The sequence below is a fragment of the Citrus sinensis genome, chromosome 7 (genome assembly GCF_022201045.2).
Source record: "Citrus sinensis cultivar Valencia sweet orange chromosome 7, DVS_A1.0, whole genome shotgun sequence".
Lineage (NCBI taxonomy): Eukaryota > Viridiplantae > Streptophyta > Magnoliopsida > Sapindales > Rutaceae > Citrus > Citrus sinensis.
This window is the reverse complement of record NC_068562.1, coordinates 18,753,464-18,776,884: the sequence shown is the minus strand read 5'-3', so window position 1 is coordinate 18,776,884 and position 23,421 is coordinate 18,753,464. Positions and strand designations below refer to the sequence as shown.

Here is a 23,421-nt window from a genome sequence, read left to right as displayed (position 1 = left end):
GTTTTTTCTTTGAACTGCAATCGCAATCCTTTTTCTTGTGGCATTTGATCTGTAAATAAGGCTTTTTGCAAGCACTGCGGAAAGGTTCTTTGTCTTTCAACAGTTCTTTGAAAAACTGTTTTTGCTCGCAAAGTTTGTCAAGGCAGGTTTTGGCAAGCTGGAAGATTTTGCCAAGGGAGATGTTGTCTAGGGAAAGATTGGATGCTGTAAGTTGTCTCTGGATGTCAGGTTGGAGTTCTTCGGGGAGGGAAGCCAGAAAGACATGCTTTAATGTCGGCTCATTGAATCCATTAAGCTTATAGAACAGCAGGGACATTCGCTTATAATGGAAGTCAAGATCCTTAGCATTGAGGGAGCAGCATTTCATGTTGAGGTAGTCTCGTCTGGCAGCTTCAAAGACTGCAGAAGGGTCGCCAAGGAATTGATCATGAAGTACAGCAAGAGCACTTGAAACTTCTGGAAGGTCAACAAACTGTAACTGGCGATATTGTCCTAACGAATCAAACCAATCTCTTAGAGCACCCGTAAAACGAGTAGCAAATTCTCTAAGGACTGATTGAGTTGTTGCTCCTGGTCTTAGCATCTGTAGATCAATCCAGGCAGACATTTCATTGAGTCGGTCACGCCATTTATGAGATGGAAGATCATCAAATGTGAACCATGGACCATTTGACGATTTTTGACTGGGTGGATTGGGCTGGGCCGGAGAAGGTTGGTTTGTGGCAGAAGATTCAGGCATTTCTTCTTCAACTTCGGAGGGAATATCAACATATGGTTCTGTATGAGAGGTTTGGCCTTGATCAGGTTGAGCCATCAGGATTTTGGTAATATCAGCATAGGACTTTTCAGAGTCACTGGTGGATGCTGAAGATTCTGAGTCGGTTTCGGTATGGCTATCTGAAACAGCTAGATTTGAATCAGAAGTTTGATCGTCAGTAGATGAATGGATGACTGCGTGAGCAGTAAATTGGTTCATGGGTTCTTTATCTTTTGATTGGGCAGGGACTGATAAAGGAGCTGGTGGTGAGGTCGGTGTAAAAGTAGGAGATGGTTGGCCAGGGATGGTCAGAGAGGAAGGATGAAGAGGGGGAGGTCGAGGCTGCGGTCTAGGTTTGGGTTTAGGTTTAGGTGGCGGTGGCAAAGGATTGTCTCTGAAAAGAGTATGAGTCATGCCAAATAACTTGGAAGGGTCATATTGTTTAATAGGAGAGAGCATAGAGGCAAAAGGATGGTAAGTTGGACCGATAGAAGGAATAAGAGGTGAACTGGTGAAAAGGGTAGGTCTCTGTTTTTCAGATTCAATCTGAGCAAGTTCAGTTTTTAATCGCCTGATTTCCCTTTCTTTTTGGTCAAATTCAGGACCATTGTATCTGTGGGCTAGCATGGCTCGTAACTCTGAATCGAGTTGGCCAATTCTGGACTGGAGATTTTGGTGGATCTGCTGCATCTGTGCAGAGATGGAGTCAACCTTTGTCTCAAGCTGTTCAGTTCGTAAACTGATTTTCTCAACTTTGGAATTGATATTGACCAAAGTATCATTCTGTGCTCTAGCATTTTGGGTTTGCCAGTTGAGGACTGATTCAAAAGGTTTGGGAGGTTCTAGGTGGCCAGTGGAGGTAATAGGTGAAGGGATAAAGGGTTTGGACACAACATTTCGTTGAGAATCTGTATGGGGTTCCAAAGGAGGAAAGGAAGAAGAGTAATCTGAAGAAGTAGAGGAAAACATCATACAAGCCAGTGGTTGGACGATAGGTGTTGGGTGTGAGAGTGGTGATGGAATCTCAGATTTGCAATGTTTGGCAATCCATGTGAGTTCTTTTCGGTAGATGGGTAATGGAGCCGGTGGAGGTGGAGGATCTGATGGTGGTTTAGGGTCACAGTGGTGACATGGGACAGGAGGTTTTTTCTTTTTGGGTTTCTTTTTCCTTGTGGTTGCGTAATCATCGTCTTCTTCCCAATCATCCCAGCAGGGACAATTTGGGTCACACATGCCGGAACCAGGGGCATCCCATAGGAAATGGCCATTGTGTTTGGCTGGATAAACAGGGTAGCCTTGAGAATTAAACCCTGTAATGGGCAGATCTTCCTGCGCTGTCTGAACAGCTGTGATCATTGAAGAATAGGTAAAGGAGAGCCTAGGAGGCTCTTGTGGAGCACTGGGAGGTGGTTTAAAAGTCATTCTGACTGTTCCATCATGTCGTCTTTCAAACATGCCTTCAGAGGTCTGAATTGGAGCTGTATTGTTGTGGAACTGTTCATAGTTGGAGATCCATTCAAGAGGCATAAGCTTGATGAGCTCATGACGGGGAATTTGTCGGGGAATCTGGATGATTGTCGGGATCTGGTCAGATTCTGCTAACACCATGAGGGTGTCAGAGTGGTGTTCTGGAGCGGGTAGATCTAAGGCATGATTTTGAAGCCTGTAGACCAGTTGGTGATGTAAAGTGGCAATTTTTGCAGAAGAAATTTGTTCAGCACCTTGAATCTGAACTTGGACTTTCAAGGTTGTGGGCAAATTTGGATCTTGGAGAGAAAGATTGAAATTGGGATAGAAAGTGAGTAAAACACTTCCTGCATGAAGGGTTGTGAGGACAGTACCGATAACAGCATCTTGGTACTGTTTAAACCGGGTATCAAGCATAGCAAGTCGAGCGGTAACCGGTAATCCTTTTCTCCCATGAAGGGTAAGGATTAATCTGATGCCGCCAAGATGGAGATGAGTATAACCTTCTCGTTTCCAGTTGGAGAGCAACTCGGAGGGAATCTCCAGAGTGACATATTGCTCAGCAGAGGTGGCTTGAAGAGCACACTGATCCAGGCGGGAAGACTGGATGTATTCTTTAGGGTGAGGGCGTCTGGTAGAGATAAGGGTGCGGATACTGCGGGTAAAGGAGCTAGGTCGTTTATACAACTGATAAGGGCTGAGGAGAGGGTAAGAAGATTCACTGATTTGGGCGGATTCAGGGATGTAGGAGTATTCTACAAGATTTTCAATTTTATTAGTAGTATGAGAAGTGCAAGATTTCGGTAAAGAAAGAGTGGAAGAAAGAGTAACAGGAGGTGAAGAGGAAGTGGATGCCATGAAGGAGAAGTTCTCTCTGCGCCTGAAGTTCTAGAGATCAAAATAGAAAAAGCCTTAAATTATACCATTTTGGGCAAGAAATCGTGAATTTAGAAAACATGAAATTTTATTTTAGTTATTAGAGGCAGATCTCCAGTGGGCCACATATAAAGGTTGAGAGATATCCGGGTATAAAATGGAAAAGAGGAATGAAGATTCCCTGTTCTTATTCACATAAATTTAGACCATGTTAGATATACAGCTCGACGACAGAATTATAAACTACTGAACTGTTTCTTCCCATTAACTCCCCATATTCTTCATTTTGAGATATCTTCTCCAAGCTAACCCACATATCGAAGCTTACTTCATGCATTAGAAAATTTCTCCATCATGGTGAGACATGAGAGACACACCGTGTGTTTGTTCTATCAAACTCAAGTTAGTCGGTAAATGATATTGACACTGTTCAGTGACAATATGCAGATCAAGATTATGTAAATTTTTTGTGTCAAAATGGACATAATTAGAACATAATAATCAACCTATAATAGGAGATGGTAGTTAGAACAATTGCTCAATCTTAGGCAAGAAGAATTCACTGCTACTAATCGTCTATCCCATTTTAAGGTGCTCAAGTCACAATCTGACGTCAGTTAGCAAGTTTCAGTTACATTGACCAAATTTATTAATTGTTTGACATTAGTAGGGGTGTTCAGAATCCGGTCCGATCCGCTTAATTTGTCCGATCCGTAAAAATCTGGTCCGTAAAAATCCGATCCGTGGATTGGTGGATTGGATTGGATTAAAAATTTGAAAATCCGCAACCGGTGGATTGGATATGGATTCACTTCTGTAAATCCGCAAAAATCCGTGAATCCGCAAAAAAAAATTATTTAATTAAAAAATTTATAAATATGACATTACTAATAAATAAGTAAGTTAAATGTAATTACATACTTATATCAACACCATAAGATACCTTATCCATTATTCAAAAATAACATAAATAATTAAATAATTAAAATATACAAAGATAAGTTGTAAAAATTCTTAAACAAAATAAAAAATTATAAATCAAACAAAACATTTATCCTAAATGCCACTTCACCGAAGCAGCCACTAGAAAACAAAAAACCTTGACTTCTTAAACTTTCCCGTCACAACCACACAAAAAACCCCTAACTTCCTATCCTTCCCTGTCACAAGCACACAGCCACCAGCACCCAACGATTCTTACCAGCTTTAAACTTCTCCTTCGGCCATCTTCTCCAACGAGTTTTGATCTCTGTGCAAGCAGTCACTTGAACAAAATTATTTTATTTGTTAATTTTTTTATTCAATAAAATTTTTTATTTATTATTTATTTCAATTATGTTTATGTTCAAGTTAAAGTACAAAATACAAATTGGCAGCAGACATTTTTCTTTTTGATGTGTCATAATTTGACACTTTAAATGTATTATTGTAACTTTAACTGAACAATTAATTTTAATGTATTATATTTTGAAACTTTAAATGTATTATTTTAGCTTCATTTGAACAATTAATTTTGGTGTGTTGTATTTTAAAACTTTAATACATTATTTTAGTTTTATTTAAATAATTAATTAATTTAAATCTTATTCGATTTTGAATTTAATTGGTAGTAAAATTATTTTTATATTACTTTTTTCATTTTATTAGTTCGTGAATTGGACTGAATGAAAAATTTGTAATCCACAGATCAATCCGCAAAACGATGGATTGGATATGGATTGAGTCAAATCTGCATCCGATCCGTAAATATATGGATTGGATTTGGATTGAGTTTAACCAATCCGTGGATTGGATTGAATTGAAAATTCATAATCTGCAAAATCGTGGATTGGATATGGATTGATGTCTGATCCGCGAAATCCGATCCGCGAACACCCCTAGACATTAGCATCAAGCAGGAGGCTAACTACACTTTAATAGGATCCTAGATGATGTCTACTATATGGCCTTAGAAATTGGAAGATACTTCCACCTTCATAACTCCCTAAAACATTTTAATGGATATTTTAATTTGCAGTCAATAGCTTCTCAAGGTTATAGTTTCTCAAGCTCTAATATTAACTCTAACTTATGAGCTGGCATGCCCAGGGAGACAATAGTTAATTTTTCTGGTTCACATCCTACCAATTCACTTATTGTTGGTAGCTGGCATGCCATCATTACCATGCTACAGTGGCATAGCTTCTTGTTGTCCTTAGTGTACATTTGACTACAACTAAGAAGTCTAATGAACCATTTGCAGAAGATAATATCATTGAGATTGTCGACCCTTTAAGGAATACCTTGATTACCCATCAATTAGCTGCTTCTAAAAGATATTATCATAAAAAATATTTTTCAGATATGCATATCAAATGATGAGGTAAGTAATGTCATTCAATTTTGTCATTTTGAAGCATGTGGTGGCCGCTTTTCTTCAAAGAAGACACCTGCAAAAATATTATAATGTGGATTTTATTGGACTTTATTATTTAAAAAATTGGCATGCATTTTGTAAAACATGTGAGAATTGTCAAAAATTAGGGTCAATCTCAAAGTGAAATATGATGCATTTAAACCCTATCCTTGTCATTAAAATATTTGACTGTTGGGAAATAATTTTTTTGGGCTCATTTCCATCATCATTTGGATTTGTATATACATTCGTTGTTGTTGACTATGTTTCCAAATAGATTAAAGCGATTCATTGTCAACACAATGATCACAAAACTATGATCTACTTTTTAAAAGAAAATCTTTTGAGCAGATTTGGAATCCCTCGAGCAATTTTCAATGACGGAGGTAAACATTTTTGTAACAAGTTGTTTGAATCTTTAATGAAGAAATATAAAATTACACATAAAGTCTCCTTATCATCCTAAAAAAAGTGGTCAAGTTGAATTAGTAAATAGGGAGATAAAATAAATTTTAGAAAAGATGGTAAAACCCAAATCATAAAGATTGGTCCCTTCGATTTATTGATGCGCTTTGGCTTACTGCAGTACATTTAAGACATCTTTAGGGATGTCACCCTATCAGCTGATTTATAGTAAACAATGTTACTTACTGGTTGAACTTGTCCATAAATCAATTTGGGTTATTAAACCTTTTAATTTAAATTTTAATGATGCTAATAATTTACAAAAATTACAGTTGAATGAATATGAAGAATTAAGAAATGATGCATATGAGAATTTCAAAATTATTAAGGCAAAAACTAAAACTTTTCATGATAAAATAATTTTTCGAAAAATATTTGAGATTAGTCAAAAAGTGTTGCTTTATAATTTTCATTTTTATTTGTTTTTGGAGAAGTTAAAATCAAAGTGTTGTGGTCTATTTATGGTGAAAAAATGTATATCTACATGGGGCCATGGAAATTAAGAATCCAAAAAATTGTAATGAATTCAAAGTAAATGGACAAAGATTGAAACCATTCTTGGAAAACTCAATGACTCGAGAAATCCTGATTATTATGGAAATTAAATTTCATCTTGTTACATGTCTTTTATTTTTGCTTTTTTTTTGTGTTTTAGTGCTTTTCAGGTTACTTAATTCTTCCACCTAATTAAATGGCGAATAATGGTAATCCGTGACTCTTATAATCGGTTCTTTCAGTTTCCAAACAATAACTGAAACCCTGAATCATGCATGGAAGAAATACAATATAAATTGCATAAGTGTTTTCATTCTCTCCCTCAAAATGCTCTAAAAAAATTTTACAAAACTCGTGTTGAATGATTGCATCTGTTAATGATCCATGGGATTCCCACTAATATTCGTTGGTTGATTGAAGCACATATTTGGTTAGTTGAAAGAGAATCATGATGACAGTAGTTCCAGTTCAAAAGCTTAAAAATATTTGTGGATTTTGTGGATCAACTTATGGACGTACTTTAAACTTTGTTGAAGCTGCCAAAGACCTTGGAAGGATACTTTCTGAGAAAAAAATACATTTGATATACAAAGGTAGTGATCTTGGACTAATGGGGCTTGTCTCGCTAGCTGCAAATATAGGAGGGAGTCAAGTTTCACAACTCATTTAGACACTTCATTTCTAATGAAATGAAGTTTAATGTCTATATGCTTTGTCCTTTCATGATGTATAAGATTCCTACACATGTGAAGAGCACTAGAGCTGCAATAAAGGACTGTTACAATCTTCTGTTTTACACCTAATTCTCCCATTAATCCTTGAAGCCATAATGCTTCTTTTACTGCTTCAGTAGCAACTATATATTTTGTCGTTGTAGTTGATAAAGCAACCCCATGTTGTCGAGTAACTTTCCAATTAATGAGACAACCATTAAATATGAATATATAACTTGTCAAAGACCTTCTCTTGTCCAAGTCCTCAGCATAATTTGAGTCCATATACCCGAGTAAACCTTCACATTTTCCTTTATTTTTTTTTCCATAAACTAGTCCATAGCTCAATGTACCACTTAGATACCTCATAATCCATTTGACTGCTTTCCAGTGTTTCCTTCTAAGTGATGCTATATATTTATTCACAACTCTTACTGCATGTGATATGTCATATCTCATTAACATCATTGCATACATTAGGCATCCCACTGCATTTTCATAAGGTACATTTTTCTTCTTAAGTTTCTCTTCATTTTTTTTGACACTCTGAATTGTTTAGCCTGAAATGAGCTGCTAAGGGAGTCAGTACTGGTTTAGAGTGCAACATCTTGTATGTATCAGGCACCATGATCATATATTTCTTTTGCGATAGAAACATGAGACTTGCTAATCCGTTTCTCTTAATTTCTACCCCTAAAATCTTCCTTGCAAACCATACGTTCTTCATATCAAATTTAGAGCTCAGAATTAGCTTCAATTCTTCTATTTTTTCCTTTTATTTATCCGCTATTAACATGTCATCTATATATAGAAGGAGGCATATGTAGAGATCGTCCTTCAGCAGCTTGTAATCCACACAACAATCATACTTGCATTTCATAAATCCATGTGTAAACTTGAATTCATCAAATCTAAGATACTATTACCTAGGGGATTATTTTAATCCATAAAGGGATTTTAGGTTGAGTCATGAATATCTCCTTTTGAAATCTTCCATGTAAGAATGCAATCTTGACATCAAGTAGATCAAGTTTTATGTCTTGTACTGCTATCTTGTATTGCTGTGAATGGCAGAATCACTCTTATTGATGCATATTTGACTACATGGGAGAATACTTCCTTGAAATCAACCATTTTCTTCTATGTATAACCCTTTGCCACAAGCCTTACTTTAAATCTCCTTGGCTCTAACTTTTCAAGTCTTCCTTGATTTTAAAAATCCACTTGCAGCCATAATTCTTCTATTTGCTGGTTTTTCAACTAGTTCCCAAGTATTATTGTTGTGTAAAGATAACATTTCCTCATTTATAGCTTCTTTGCATTATGTTTTGAACTTGCTCTAGATTGCTTCATTGAAGGTTTTTGGTTCTTTATCATCAATTTCTTATGCAGCTGCCAAGGCATATGCAATAAGATAAGCATATTCATATCCTCTAGATGGCATGATTTGCCTTTTTGGTCTATCTTTAGTTAGATGATTGCCTTGAGCTTGTAAGTGTGATTATTGTTCTTGTTGTGATGTTTCTTGATCTTCTAACCTATCAATGATATCACTTGAATCTACAACTTCATGTATATCATCTTGATTTAATAACTCCACCTCAATCTAAGGTTTATCTGTACCTTTAGAATTAGTCTCAGATGCCCCTTGAACAGACTTCTTGCTTATCAATTCTTCTTCATTGAATGACACATCTCTTTTTAATTATGCATTTTGGAGGATTAACATATGAACACCAGATTTTATAATTCTAACCCCTTCTAGGTATCCCATGCAAATGACCTTTAAAGCCCTATGAGCTAGCTTTCCTTGGCTTATGTGAGAATAATCTGAACAGGCAAATGCTTTCAAATCTCCAAAGTTTGTAGGCTGACCAATCCATTTTTCATAGGTTTCTTGAAATCTATGGTTGTAGATGGACATAGGTTAACTAAGTAATAAGTTGTTAAGAGCATTTATGCCTACAGAGTCTTAGAAAGCTTTATTTGAAGAAGCATATACCTTACTCTCTTCATAAGGGTCCTATTCATCCTTTCTGCTAAGCCATTCTATTGAAGTGTCATTTTAATAGTTCTGTATCTTGCAATTCCCTTTTCTGCACAATAGCTGTCAAACCATTAATTGTAGAACTTTAAGCCATTGTTTGTTCTAAGTTTCTTCACCTTATTTCCAGTCTGATTTTCAACTAAGCTCTTTTATTCTCTAAAATTATCAAACATTTGATCTTTACTTTCAAGATATAAACTCATACTTTCCTTGAAAAGTCATCAATGATTGATAAAAAAGTAGTTATTACAACTTAGGGATATTTGTTGTACAGGCCCCCATAAATCAAAATGAACATAATCTAATTTATCCTTAGACTTGTGAACTGATATATTACAACTAGCTCTTGTTGAATTGTCAAGTACACAGTCTTCACAAAATTTCAAGTTTCCAATCTAATCACTTCCAAATACACCTTGTTTTTTAGTTTTTTAAGACCCTTTTCTCCTATGTAACCTAACCTTAAATACCATAGTCTGGTTCTATCAATGACAGCATTTGAAAACACACCTGATTCAATCTTAACACTACATCCTATTTAATCAAGCATTCCTAAAGAAATCATATTTCTTTTCAAATCAAGCACATATCTAACTTGTTTTAGCTCTCTAATAGTATCATCATGTAGCTTAAGATTAATATAGCCAATTCTTATGATCTTACACACAGCATTATTGCCCATTATCACTTTACCACCATTATAATCTTGATATTTAGTAAAGTCACTCTTATACGGACTCATATGAAAGGTACAACTTGAATCTAGAACCTATTTACCCTTTCTTCGCTATCTATTGCAATATACACTCCAGCAGACTCATAACCTTCTTCTTCAGCAATAGCTGCATTTCCATTCTGTCTTCTTTTTTTTAGTTTCTTTTTTTTACAATCTTTCTTAAAATGACCTTCTTTTTGGCACAAGAAGCACTTTAAGTTCTTAGGCTTTTTTTGTTCTTTCTTTGCTTCTTTCTCTTCCCTTAAGATCTTGCTTTTGCTGTTAAACCTCTACCTATCCATTTCCCAGATATTCTTGTTTTCCTTACAATTCTTTAGTGTTAAGAACTGATTTGACTTCATTAAGAGACAATGTCTGCCTTCCATACATCAAGGATCAGCAAAATGCTCATAAGACTTTGGCAGAGAGCTTATTAATAGTAGAGCTTTATCTTCATCACTTAAGGTTGCATACACGGTTTCCACAGTGTCACACACTCTGTTAAATTCATCAAGATAATCATTAAAAGATGAACCGTCAACCATCTTCAATGTAAACATCCTCTTCTTTATATAACCTATTTGTAAGGAACGTTTTCATATAAATGCTCTCCAATTTGGCCCACAAGTTGTAACAATAGGTTCTTTTGCAACTTCCCTTATTATTGAATCTACAAGACTCAAGTTTATAGTTCTTTTGGCTTATCTATCAATCTCAATAGCCTATTCAGGAGTCTTTAATAAAGAGACCTCTTTACCCTCCTTCTTGATTACTGGTTGAATAGCATCACTAAGGCCTTGTGTAACTAGCAATGCCTCCATTTTCACCTTCCACATGTTAAAGTCATTTTTACCATTAAACTTCTCAACGTCAATCCTTGGTGTAACCATACTTGGATCTTGATCTGTTATCCCTACTCTAGTACCAATTGTATTAAATTGAATGCTTTAAAGATTACTTAATAATTCAATCACTGCCCAAGATCAAACAAGATGCTTTCAAACCAACTAATCAGCCTTAAAGAAAATTGATCAGCATATACTAACTTAGAATATTAAAGGGTTACATATTATTTTATTATATTATATGATCTTATTTATGTTCTTTGAGATGTTTGTTATTTATTTAACATTTATAATTTTTAAGGACACGGATGTAAAAATATTTATTTTTATAAGTTAAAAAAATAATTTAATACTTATTTTTAGCGATTTAGACAAAAAGGAAATATGTTATTCAAATAATTCAGGCATTCAACTCTATTCAGAATTCAGATTAATTCAGATTTATTTAAATTTTAGATGAAAAAATGAACGTCATCTACAAGTTAGATTTCTCCCCAAATGTTAGTGAAAATACATAATTTTAAGCAAAAGGCTCATTTCAATCCTTTTCTTAAAAATATGAATCCGGATCAGATTTCTCCCTGAATATTAATTAGTGGGAGTACATATTTATGAACAACTAATGCTTGGTAGACTTAGGGCAGAAGTCAAGCTGGCCAAAAGGCATAGGGCCAAGGCTGAGCTGGCAGGCTCATCTCACTGATTGTGTGCTTTTATTGGATAACATCCATCAAGGGAAAAGCTTATGACGATTTCAAAAAAGTGGAAGTAAATTCACAATAAATGAAGTAGTGATAAATGAGGGTGAGGGTACACAAAGTCACTCTGTACCGACAAACAATGGGTTAACAAAATTACAACTAATAAATAATTTAACACACAAAGTAATAAAAGAAATGGGAACCATAAAACGTAATTGACGTCCTTGTCTAGTAATTATGTACTGCACTTTCGTTGTCCTGTATATGTTGCTTCTAGATTCTTGTACTCTTTTTATTCACAACATGTATAAAATAAATTGTTCTATCAAATTGATTTCTGTTCAGAATTGCATACTCAACTCTTTCTCTTTCAATTATTTTTCATGGGAAACACAACCAAAAATAATAAAGAGAACTTAATTCGGCAAATCATTCATTTGAAACAAGTTATGAGACGCTGGAAGGCCATGAGCATCAAACACAAGCATGCAAGAGATCCCTCCGATTCCGATTCCGACTCCGAGTCCGACTCAGGCCACCAGATTCCTTTAGGTTTCCTTGCGGTTTACGTAGGTGAAGTTCGCATGCGGTTTTTGATCCCAACAAGGTTCTTGAAGCTTCCAATTTTTACATATCTTCTGAAAATAGCTGAGGAAGAATATGAATTCAAGATCAGCGGAGGCATTGTTTTGCCTTGTGAAGTTGACTTTTTTAAGCAAGTATTGAGGTTTCTTGAAGAGGATGAGAAGAGTTATGGTGGTTTAGAGTTGCATCAATTCTTGAAGTTGATACGTGAAGTGGGTTTTGATTCATCTTCATGCAAAGAAAATGACCACTCTCGTCAGAATTTTATGCCCTTGTTGCATAAAACTAGGGTTTAATTGTTTCTTTATTTATCTACTATAGGTGTTTCATTAATTTGAATCCAAAATGATTGAAGAATCGAGATCAGTTGTCATGAATTTTTGTTTTTGCTTTTGTTTTTGTTTTTGTTTTTGTTTTTGCTTTTTCTTTTTAAGTAAATTGATGAAAACTAAATTTCTCCCTTCGGTGATGAAAAATCAAACCCGTAAACTCTTCATCAATATTTTCACATATTGGTTGGGGGAATATTAATGAACAAGAGTCATAGTGTAAGACTGTAAATAATGGATGTTGGTTGGTTCAATTAATAAAATTTCTTTAAATAGCAATAGATGTCCGGGTTCAACCGAACTTGCTCCCTTGATGTTGTAATCTCGTGATAAAGTGAATCTTTCTTATTGTTCAAGTTTCAGTGTAGTCTCTGATATGATAATGTAGTTTTCTCGTCCAATAAACTATATTACATGTGTATACTTTATAAACTATACATATGTGGTTTAACAAAATAATAATTCGCTCTTATAAAGTTTGTATTCAAAACTCATGTATCACCAATCAATAACTGCTGCAAATATTGAACTTTGGTCAGTGTGATATTCAAATTCACCAATCATTAAAAAGCATGTCATAAACACATCATTTGATATTTGAGTGTAGTACTCATTTTAAAAAATTCTATCTCATTTATTATAATCAAGACCATAATATTTTTTAATTTATTTGTTTATACAAATGCTTGTTTTTAGAATTAGAATCTCTAATAAAAATGTATAATTATCATTGGATCAAAACAAAAGCTTCGAGACAAACATTTAAGACAAATATCAATCTTTATAATTTTTTACAACATGCGGAAAGAGAAATTAGGAGCTAATTCAAACAACCAATGCTGTTGATTAATTCTTATTAGTTTTTTTTTTTTTTTTTTTTTTGGTCGTTGTTTTGTGCAATAGACTTGGTCATGTTCGAATCTAAGAAAATTAGAACATGATCGATAGATTATTCTTCGGTGTCACACATAGATGCAAGTTTATGGATAGGAGGAATGGAAGTACGTTCGTACAAAGAGAATTTCGAATAATGATTAGAGTTCAATAATTATAAATCGTAAGTACATCATGATTACATAGTAGCAAGGTATTTAATATTGAAGAGTCAAGAGATTTGATGTACAGGACAATGAGAAACTGACAATCAATAGTAATTTATTAATCTAGATGAATTTTAACAATATTAATTAATCCATTACTTTCTCGAACCATTGTGTTTGGGTTAAAATTAGCAAAATAAATAAATAGATAAAATGAAATAAAAACAAGTGAGAGACTGAGAGATATTAACAATGGATCCGGCTATGTTAGAATCATAATCATCCATAACCAGTAGCACAAAACAACAGCTCGGCAACAAATTGTTTCATATTTACATGATAGTTACATCTATGAGCATTTGTAACTATGCTGCAGCATCTATAAGTAACATTAGTCACATTTTTTCTTGTGGGTAACATTTGTTATTGGTGGCTATTTTTGTAATGCACGTATAAAAATTATATATTAACACGATATGAGCTATGAAATGATATGCGTAACGAAAATAACATTACCAATAACAGAAAACTTGTACTCTAATGGGATTTTTTATTAATTTTTAATTCAATTCTTTGCCATTTTTCATTTTAGGTCTTCCAAGTAGATTAATGTCTTTTAAGTTTTTAAATTAATAATTAACATTTAAAGCACAACCACAAACATATCCTGAGAAAATTAAAGTAGGCGGCTTGTTAAACTATAGTGGAAGAGTGTTGTGAATTTAAAAAGAAAAATATTTGTGTTCTTTTTACCTTTTTTGGGGAATATTTGCACTAAGTAAAATATTAAAATGTTTTAACTGTATATAATGGCAGTAATTAATTGGACACATGGTAAAATTGTACATGTATTTTCTGTTTTTTGAAATATTTGATTCTATTTTAAGTAAAAGAAAATCAATAATAGAGAATTTTTGAAATTGCAATTAAATACTAAAAAAGGGATAAGGTTAATTAAAATTTGCCGTTTCAGCATGTCTCAGATTTCAAGCTTAAGAGCTTCAATAAGGCAATACAAAGTCATTCAATATATACTAACAAGGAAGATTTAATATGAGAAGAAATATGGAAGCAATGTTTTGCCTTGCGAAGTTGCGTTCTTTAAGCAAGTGTTGAGGTTTCTTCAAGAAGATCGAGAAGAAATATGCAAGTCTAGAGTTGCATAAATTCTTGAAGCTGATATGTGAAGTGGGTTTTGATCTATCTTCATGTCAAAGTTTTATGCCTTTGTTGCATAAAATTAGTGTTTAGTATTTATTGGTTTCCACTTTACTGAGAAAGGCTTTCTTCTTGTGTTTAAACAAATTTTTTTTTTCTTTTTCTATGAAGTTCATAAAGCAGTGTTCAATCAAAACAATAGTACTCAAGAACTTGAGCATATTTGTGAGTGCTAATTCGTTCAATTGATAAAATCTCTCTATAATGGTACATGAACTATGGGTTAGAATATTATGGGTTAGAATTCTACCCGCTCCTGCAAAACGGATTACAAATAAAATTTGAGAAGAAAGCTGCTCTTATGGCATATATAAAATTGGGACACAAAATCGATAATAATAAATTCTTTTCATTTAATAGTTAAACATTTTTTTTGAATTATTTAAAAGTTATGCAATTAACTAAACATAGTTATTAATTGACTCAAAATTCAAAAACAAACGCTTCACGACAACCCTATAAGACGTTTTCTTTTTCTATTTTATTGGACAGCCACATTTAAAAGAGGAATTTAAATTTGGACAAACCATTTGCTATTGATTAATTGATTCTGATAGTTATTTTGTTTATTTTCTTTGTTGTTTTGTGCTATACATAGACTTGGTGTGAAAGTACGTACGTACTATAAGTACATCATTTCCTTCAAATTAATTAATTATCAATTTTTAATTACATCACGATAACAAATATGGCATATAAGAAGTCTAAAGATATGATGTACGAGACATGAAAAGCTGACAGACGATTTTAATAGACGACTATTTTAACAATGTTAATTTGACTCAATATCCGTCGCTTCCTCAAATTTTTTTATCCGAGATCTTAAAGTGCTGAAAAAGTCCAGAAAAAATTTAAAACTGCAGGGTTTTAAAGACTTAAAACTTAAAGTATTTAAACCACACAATTTATATATTTTCCTGGACGTTCCTACACTTTTAAATTCCGAATTGAAACATATATATATAAGAAACACCTTTGTTATATAGATGATTAAACTTTATTAAAGAAAAAGAAATAATGTCGAAATAACCGAATGCCACCCTTTTAGAAAACCCCAATGTAATAAGCTCAACTCATGGAAAATTCCATAAGTAGGTATGGTTGGTGTTAGGTTTGAATTATTAGTGGTCGATATGATAGGTAAAATTATTATTGATAGGTGTGGTAAGTAAAAATAAATGGTTATTAATTTTTTGTAATTTTTTATTTGAATGGTTTAGATTTGTCCTTATGTACTATAGATACCCCCCTTGTATTATTTGGTTATGCATCAAATGAAGACTGAAGAATTAGAAGTAGGGGTGGGCATCGGTTCAGTTCAGGTCCAAAAATTTAAAAAAAAAGTTCAGTCTTTAAATAAATAAAAACTGAACCGAAACCAATCTTTCGATTTCGGTTTGATTTTAGTTCAATTTTTATTCTCCTAATAGTTTTTTTTAAGCAATCAATTTTTCAATTCATCTTAACAGTTCAGTTTTCCATTTTAATTCTAGTTTGGTTTCTTGTTCAGTTTTTCAGATCATTTTCTATTTCAAATCATGTATAATTATTTTCTCATTTTTCAGTATCCGTACAACATATTTAGAGCATGTACAATCTACGATTTCACCAATTAATCTACAATTTCATCATTTACTACTACATTCATCAAAATATACTATCATTTACTACTACCACTACCAAATTATTCATTATCATCGCTAAATTAACTTAATATAATCCATAACATAACAACAATAAAAAAAAAAAAACATTCCAACAATGACACAAAACAAAATAAAAGACCGTCAAATACCCAACAACATTCAGGCAACATTCATAACCATAAGAAACTATTATAGCATAAAAATTAAAAATCAACCATAAGAAATGCCATTACTTTGCTCCCCTTTCCCTCCAACTTCTTCCAATTTTAATAACTTCCAAACATCCACACTTCCCAACTTAAATCTATACAAATAAAATTAAAATATGTAAAGTAAACCAAATATAACTATAAAAATAATATATCAAATTCATATAAATGATACATATTGTTGAAATGAGTAAAGTAAACATCACTCAATTGCCAATTGGTCCTTTGCTGCTTGTGCTTGTTGTGCTAGCATTGGCCTCACAAATTCTAAAAAGAAATAAAATAGATGTATAAAAATCATTATTTATAATATTGAGTACTACAAATAAATTATCAAAAGTTAACAAAATCATGTTATTACCTACTTCAACAACTTCATAAAATTCAGTTTCTTCCTCAATATTACAAGATCTCCGAAAAAAGCTGATCGAAGCCAATTTTGGGTGCAAGTCCAGGACTCAACTGTTTTAGGAGTCAAAAAACTCCTAAATGGATCAAGAATGCAACCCTTAATCCTAAATGCCAACTCGAAGCAACGATAGAAGCTAGAATTGCTAAAATATCTTTAGCAATTTGAGACAAATTTAGATACCTATGCCAACTCAAACTCCACTAATTCAAAATATCAAAGTTATCATTCATCATCTCCGTTTTATCTAATAAATATCTTTCAACCTAATTTTACGCACTGTATCCATCTATGTACTCGCTTTCATCTTTTTATATTGTGCAAAAGGATCAAGAGAACTAGAGCCAATAGACTTACTAATCCCACTAGTCTGAACCATGCAACTAGTCTTAGCAACATTGTTTGGATCACCAGAGTTGTAGCTTTGATAAAGCTTTATCAACAACTCTTTAAGGCTATTACACAACTCCTCAATCTTCTTAGTATCATACAAACAAATAAACAACCATGTAGGAAAGCCCATTTTACATTGAAGATTAGTGAATTCTCATCCGATGAAGGCAGTGGAAGAAGAAATTGCCTGACTAAAGCAGAATCAGACTTAGGATCTAATTCCAAAAACAAAAGATAGAAAACCAATATCTCAAAAATAGGTGTACAAGATTAAGAAGCACCTAGATGGTTCAATTGAAAGGTACAAGGTTCGATTAGTAGCCCGAGTATTCCTACAACAACACGAGCTAGATTATGATGAAACATTTAGTTTGATGGCAAAGCTCACAATAATAAAAGTCATACTTGCACTCGCAGCCAGTAAGGAATGGAAATTGTGGTAAAGGAATGTAAAAAATACCTTCCTACATAGAGAATTGAATCGAGAGATCTATATGAACCAACTAAAAGGATTTGAGAATAAAGTTCATCCAGAGTATTCAATAGCACATATAGATTCTAACTTATTTGTCAAAGGCAATGAAGGAAAGTTAGCAACTATATTGGTTTATATGGATGATTTGATTCTTACTAGCGACGATGAAAGAGATTCAGCGAACAGGAGAGAAATTATCAGTTTGTTCACTTCCTTGGTCTAGATGTTGATTGAACAAAAGAGGGGATATTTCTTTACCAACAGAAATAAGACAAAGACTTATTGAAGAAGTTTCAAATGTTAGAATGCAAGCTAATCTCAACTCCAATGGAAGTCAATGCACAATTATGCACACATGAAGGCAAAGATTCACAAGATGGAACGATGTATTGACAACTAGTAGGTAGTTTAATCTATCTAACATTAACTCGACCAAACATTTCAAATGCAGTGGGCGTAACGAGTCGATACAACAAAATTCGAAGAATCCTCACTCGGAAGTGGTTTAATGAATACTAAGATATGTGAAAAGTACAATCGAACTACAGTCTATTGTACAAGAAAGGTGAAAGTTACAAGCTGACTTGCTATTGTGATGCTGACTTCGCTAGAGATCATGATATAAGAAGATCAACTACTGAGTATGTTTTTAGAATTGGGTCTGGAATAGTTTCTTAATGCAGTAAGAGACAACCAACTATATCATTATTAACCACAGAAGTGGAGTATTGAACAGCAGCGACGGCAGCTCAAGAAAGTATTTGATTGATGCAGTTAATAAGAATCTACACCACTCGGTAGATTATGCAGTACTATTGTAGTGCGATAACCAATAGGCAATCAACTTAGCGGAAAATCTAGTTTTTCATGCAAGAACTAAGCATGGGAAGGTGCCTTATCACTTTATTAGGGAAAAAGTCTTACAAGATGAAATTGAAATGTAGTTTATCAAGACAAATGATCAAGTTACAGATTTATTTACAAAAAGTCTTAGACCAAAAAGTTTGAAGAGTTCCGCCATCAGCTCAATATGGTTTGAAGGATGAAAGTTGGTGTTAAGGGGGAATGTTGAAATAACCCAACACCACATGTCATTAGTAAGCCCCAACCTAATAAGTCCAACTCATGGAAGGTTCCATAAGCAGGTATGGTTGGGGTTATGTTTGAATTATTGGTGGTAGATGTGGTAGGTAAAATTATTAGTGGTAGATGTGGTAGATGAAAATAAATGGTAATTAATTTTTTGTAATTTTTTATTTGAATAACTTATATTTATTCTCAAGTACTACAGATACTCCCTTATATCATTTGGTTATGCATCAAGTGAAGAGTGAAGAATTAGAAGAGAGAAAGAAGAGTGTGGCCTGAGGGCTGCAGTGTCTCTTTTGTAAAATATCAATAAAGTCCTTTAGTTTAGTAAAATTCTTCTGTTGCTTAAATAGTTTTAATTTTGTGCAATTTGATCCTTTTTAGTTTTCAACAAATAAAGGAATTACAAAGTTAATAAATTTAAATAGTTAATTGAAAAAATTCTAGAATACATTAGAGGTATCATGTCAGTCATACAAACAAGTAAATGATGATATGACATGTGTCCATTTATTTTAAAAAATCATCATGCAAGTGATGGTTATATTAAATTCAACTACACATGTCATGTATGCATCAATTGATTGTAATACATCAGAGGTATTATAGAATTTTTCAGTTAATTGATACGTGGGGAGACCACAAACATCCTCTAAAACACTTAGGGGGTGTTTGGCATCCCTCATTACATGGGATTGCATAGCATTTGCGATGCTACCCCATATTTGGCATAGCAAGTGGTTGCATTAGGATGCACTACTCTAATGCACCCTAATGTTGGCACTTGTTGCACTCTAGTCAGGTTTACTTAATGTGGCAGTTGCTGCATTAGTTATTTTTTAATAATTTTTTAATTTAATTTAATATATAATTTTTATTTTTATTTTTATTTTTTACATTATAAATATTAATATAAATTTATAATTTGTTATTCAAATACTATTATATTATATTTTAATTTTTATTATATTAAAAATACAACTAAATAATGTATTATTTAATTATGCTATAATAATTAATATATAAAATTTATTAAAATTTAACATAATATATAAAACTATAACATAATATTAGATTGTTTAATTATATTACAGTAATTGATATATAAAAATTGATTATTATTCAACAATTTAATATAACTAATATCATATGAATAAATTTGAATAATATTAATTTAAAATTAATAATATATAAATAATGATATAAAATATTATTACATATACTACAAAACTATTACTTGAATTATTTAGCACAATTCATATTGTTAGTGAATATATTATAACAATTGTATTACTTTATTATTTTGTTATTATCTTGTGGTATGTATAAACTTTTATTCTATCATCCTAACATGATATTTGAGCTAATCTTGTACGTTTTAACTATTTATTTATGTTGTTCTATTATTTAGAGATTATTTAATTAAATTATTAAGAACATCTTCTAAAAAACGTAGGGGGTGTTTGGCACCCCTTATTACATGGGATTGCATTGCATTAGTAATGGAACCCTATGTTTGGTATAGCAAGTGGCTACATTAGGGTGCATTAATGCAGTCAGTTGCTGCGCTTCAATTAGGTTTAGCTAATGAGGCAGTCACTGCATTAGATTTTTCTTTTAATAACTTTTTAATTTAATATAATATTATTTTATTTTTATTTTTACATTACAACTATTAGTATAAATTAATACTTTTATAATTTATTATTCAATACTATTATATTATATTTTACTTTTTATTATATTAAAAATATAACTAAATAATATATTATTTAATTATATTATAATAATTAATATATAAAATTGAGTAATATTTAATAAGTTAATATAACTAATAATATATAAAAATATAATATAATATCTCACTATTTAATTATATTACAATAATTAATATGTAAAAAATAAAAAAATAATAATTGTTTTAAATAATTTAATATAACTAATAATAAATATTGAAATATGAATAAATTTGAATAATATTAATTTAAAACTAATAATATATAAATAATGACATAAAATATTATTACATATACTGCAGAACTTTTACTTGGATTATTTAGTGAATATGTCACAACCATTGTATAACTTTATTATTTCGTGATTATCTTGTGGTATGTATGAACTTTTATTCTATCATTCTAAGATGACATTTGAAATAATCTTGTAGGTTTTAATTATTTATTTATGTTTATATTATTTAGAGATTATTTGGTTAAATTATTTGCTCGATTTAGAACATACTAAAAATAAATGTTATGCTTTCAAAAAATTAAGGCTATATCTTTATGAAGAATTATGATTTTTTTTGGTACATTTGTACTAAAAATTATTAAATTTCTAAAATTTAATATTTTTCTAGGTACTAATAAATATTATTTTCTAAATATATAATTTAAATTAATTATAAAAGAATTAATATAATACAGTATAACACCAAACATAATAAAATTAAAAATTAATATAATACAACATAACAGTAAATAATATACAGCATTATTATAATACAGTATTAATGTAATATATAATAATAGAATATGGTGTGCCAAAAGCACCCTTAATCCCTTATATTAATAAGATAGGAATCAAATCCCACCAAGTATGGAAATCGGGCAAGCTAAAACCATATTGAAAGAAAGTTAATCTTCACAATGCGATATGCGAGGACCAAACTCAGAGCCTGAAGAATGAGATATTTATGTCCACCACTCCACCAAGAATTAATTTGCAATTTAAGAGGCATTATGCTGTGTAACTCTAAAATGCTTTTGTACAACCAAAGCACTGAAAGTGATAAAGCCAAAACATCTTTTTACAGATACAATTTAATTTTGGATTTTTCCTCATTTATCTGCTTCTAAGTACTAACCCAAAATTCGGTACATGTTTAGCAACTTTGGTCTGTTCTTGCATTCAAGCCAAATGGCATGTTTTTCCAAATGACATGTTATCTAAGGATAGGAATTGACCTCATCTTTTCTGTATGACTAACAATTTCAATCTTTATCCACACAAAAAAAAAAAAAAACAATTTCAATCGCAATTGTTTGTACCTTTTACCCATTGCAAATGCAGACAAATTCTGGTAATTGATCTTTCAACAAGTCTCGCAATTCTTGTTTCAAAATGAATTTTCTACATTTTGATTTACACTTTTTCCAGAGGGTATGGGTCCAAGGCAAGAGAGGGTAGCTTGGAATTATTTACACGCTATTGCCCTTTCTGTAATTTCAAATTTAGGCAGGCCCTTGAAATCTAGCGGTTAAAGAAGGCATAATTAGAGGCTTTACCATAGAAGAATATTTGGAAAGTGTTCAACTTTTTGAATATCGATACTAAATCCGTGCCTCCATATAGCAAAGATTTTGTTACGTCTTGATTACTAAATTAGGCTATAGACTTTATAACATGCACCAAGAAATTAAATGTGACTGCCTATTACTACTAGAATGAGCTATAAGCTCTATGTCATACTTCATGACATATATGTTTGCGTAACACATTTTTTAATCGACACTTTTTATTGAGTATAGCCACTACTTGCGATCAGATTTCAAGAATATAACATTGCTGGGCTGTCACCAGCGTTCGTACGAAAAAAATCCATTTTAAGACCACTATATTACACTGACTAAGAGATCAAGACTTTAATCCTACTAGTTAGTCGACAGCCTTACCAAAATTTAGGTATTGAGTTCCAATATTATATAGTGTACTTGTGTGTTTAATTAATAATTTTTTTAAAAAAAATTATATGCTCCACTGCAGATCTTAAAAGAGAGAGAGAGAGAAGCTTCACATCTACATTGCTTTATTCATTGATGGGTATGAAGGTTGGTTTCTGCAAATGCTGTGTGATTAGGGCTGCTTTGTACTATTTTAAGCTAAGGCTGCACATCTGCATTGCTTTGTTCATTGATGATGATAAATGTTGGTTTTTACAAATGCTATGTGATTGAGGCTGTTATTTACTACTTTAAGGTAAGTGTTGTGGTGACTGGGTAATGTATTGTTTGCCACTAGTTTAAACTTTTAAAGTGGAAGGAATTAAAGTGATTCAGTTATTTAAGAGTGCATTTCTAATAAAGGTTTCACTTATTATTGAAGTGTAGGAAGCCTTACATAAATATTTTTAAGTTAGGGTAAAAGTTCATTTAGTTTCTATATTTTGAGGTTAGTATATGTTTAGTCCCTATATTTTTAAAAATATGTTAAAGTATTCTTACCATTAAATTACTGACACCTTTACCATTACTTTTGTTCATTTTAACTTATTTTTATAATATTATCCTATTACAATAATATTTTTTTTAGACATCATTAAAAAGAAAAAAAATTAAATTACTAATTTAACATTACACTCTGCTGAGAAGTTAAAATATTAATTTTTGTAAAAATACTTGCTAATTTAATTTTTTACAATATTAATTTTTTTTACATACGTGAGCTTCCACAAAAATTTAATATATATCTATTTTGTTTTAAGCACTTAAATATGTTAGAGATCAAGTGAGAAATCAATAAGGTTATATGCTATTTCAAAAACATAGCGAAG

General features: G+C 32.0%; 1 protein-coding gene across 1 annotated transcript; it reads left to right on the top strand.

Moving 5' to 3' along the window:
- Positions 1-11,925: 11,925 nt before the first annotated feature.
- Positions 11,926-12,357, top strand: LOC107175489 (auxin-induced protein 6B-like). Its single transcript, XM_015526913.2, has one exon. It carries the CDS (start codon positions 11,926-11,928, stop codon positions 12,355-12,357), a length of 432 nt encoding a protein of 143 aa, XP_015382399.2.
- Positions 12,358-23,421: the final 11,064 nt, after the last annotated feature.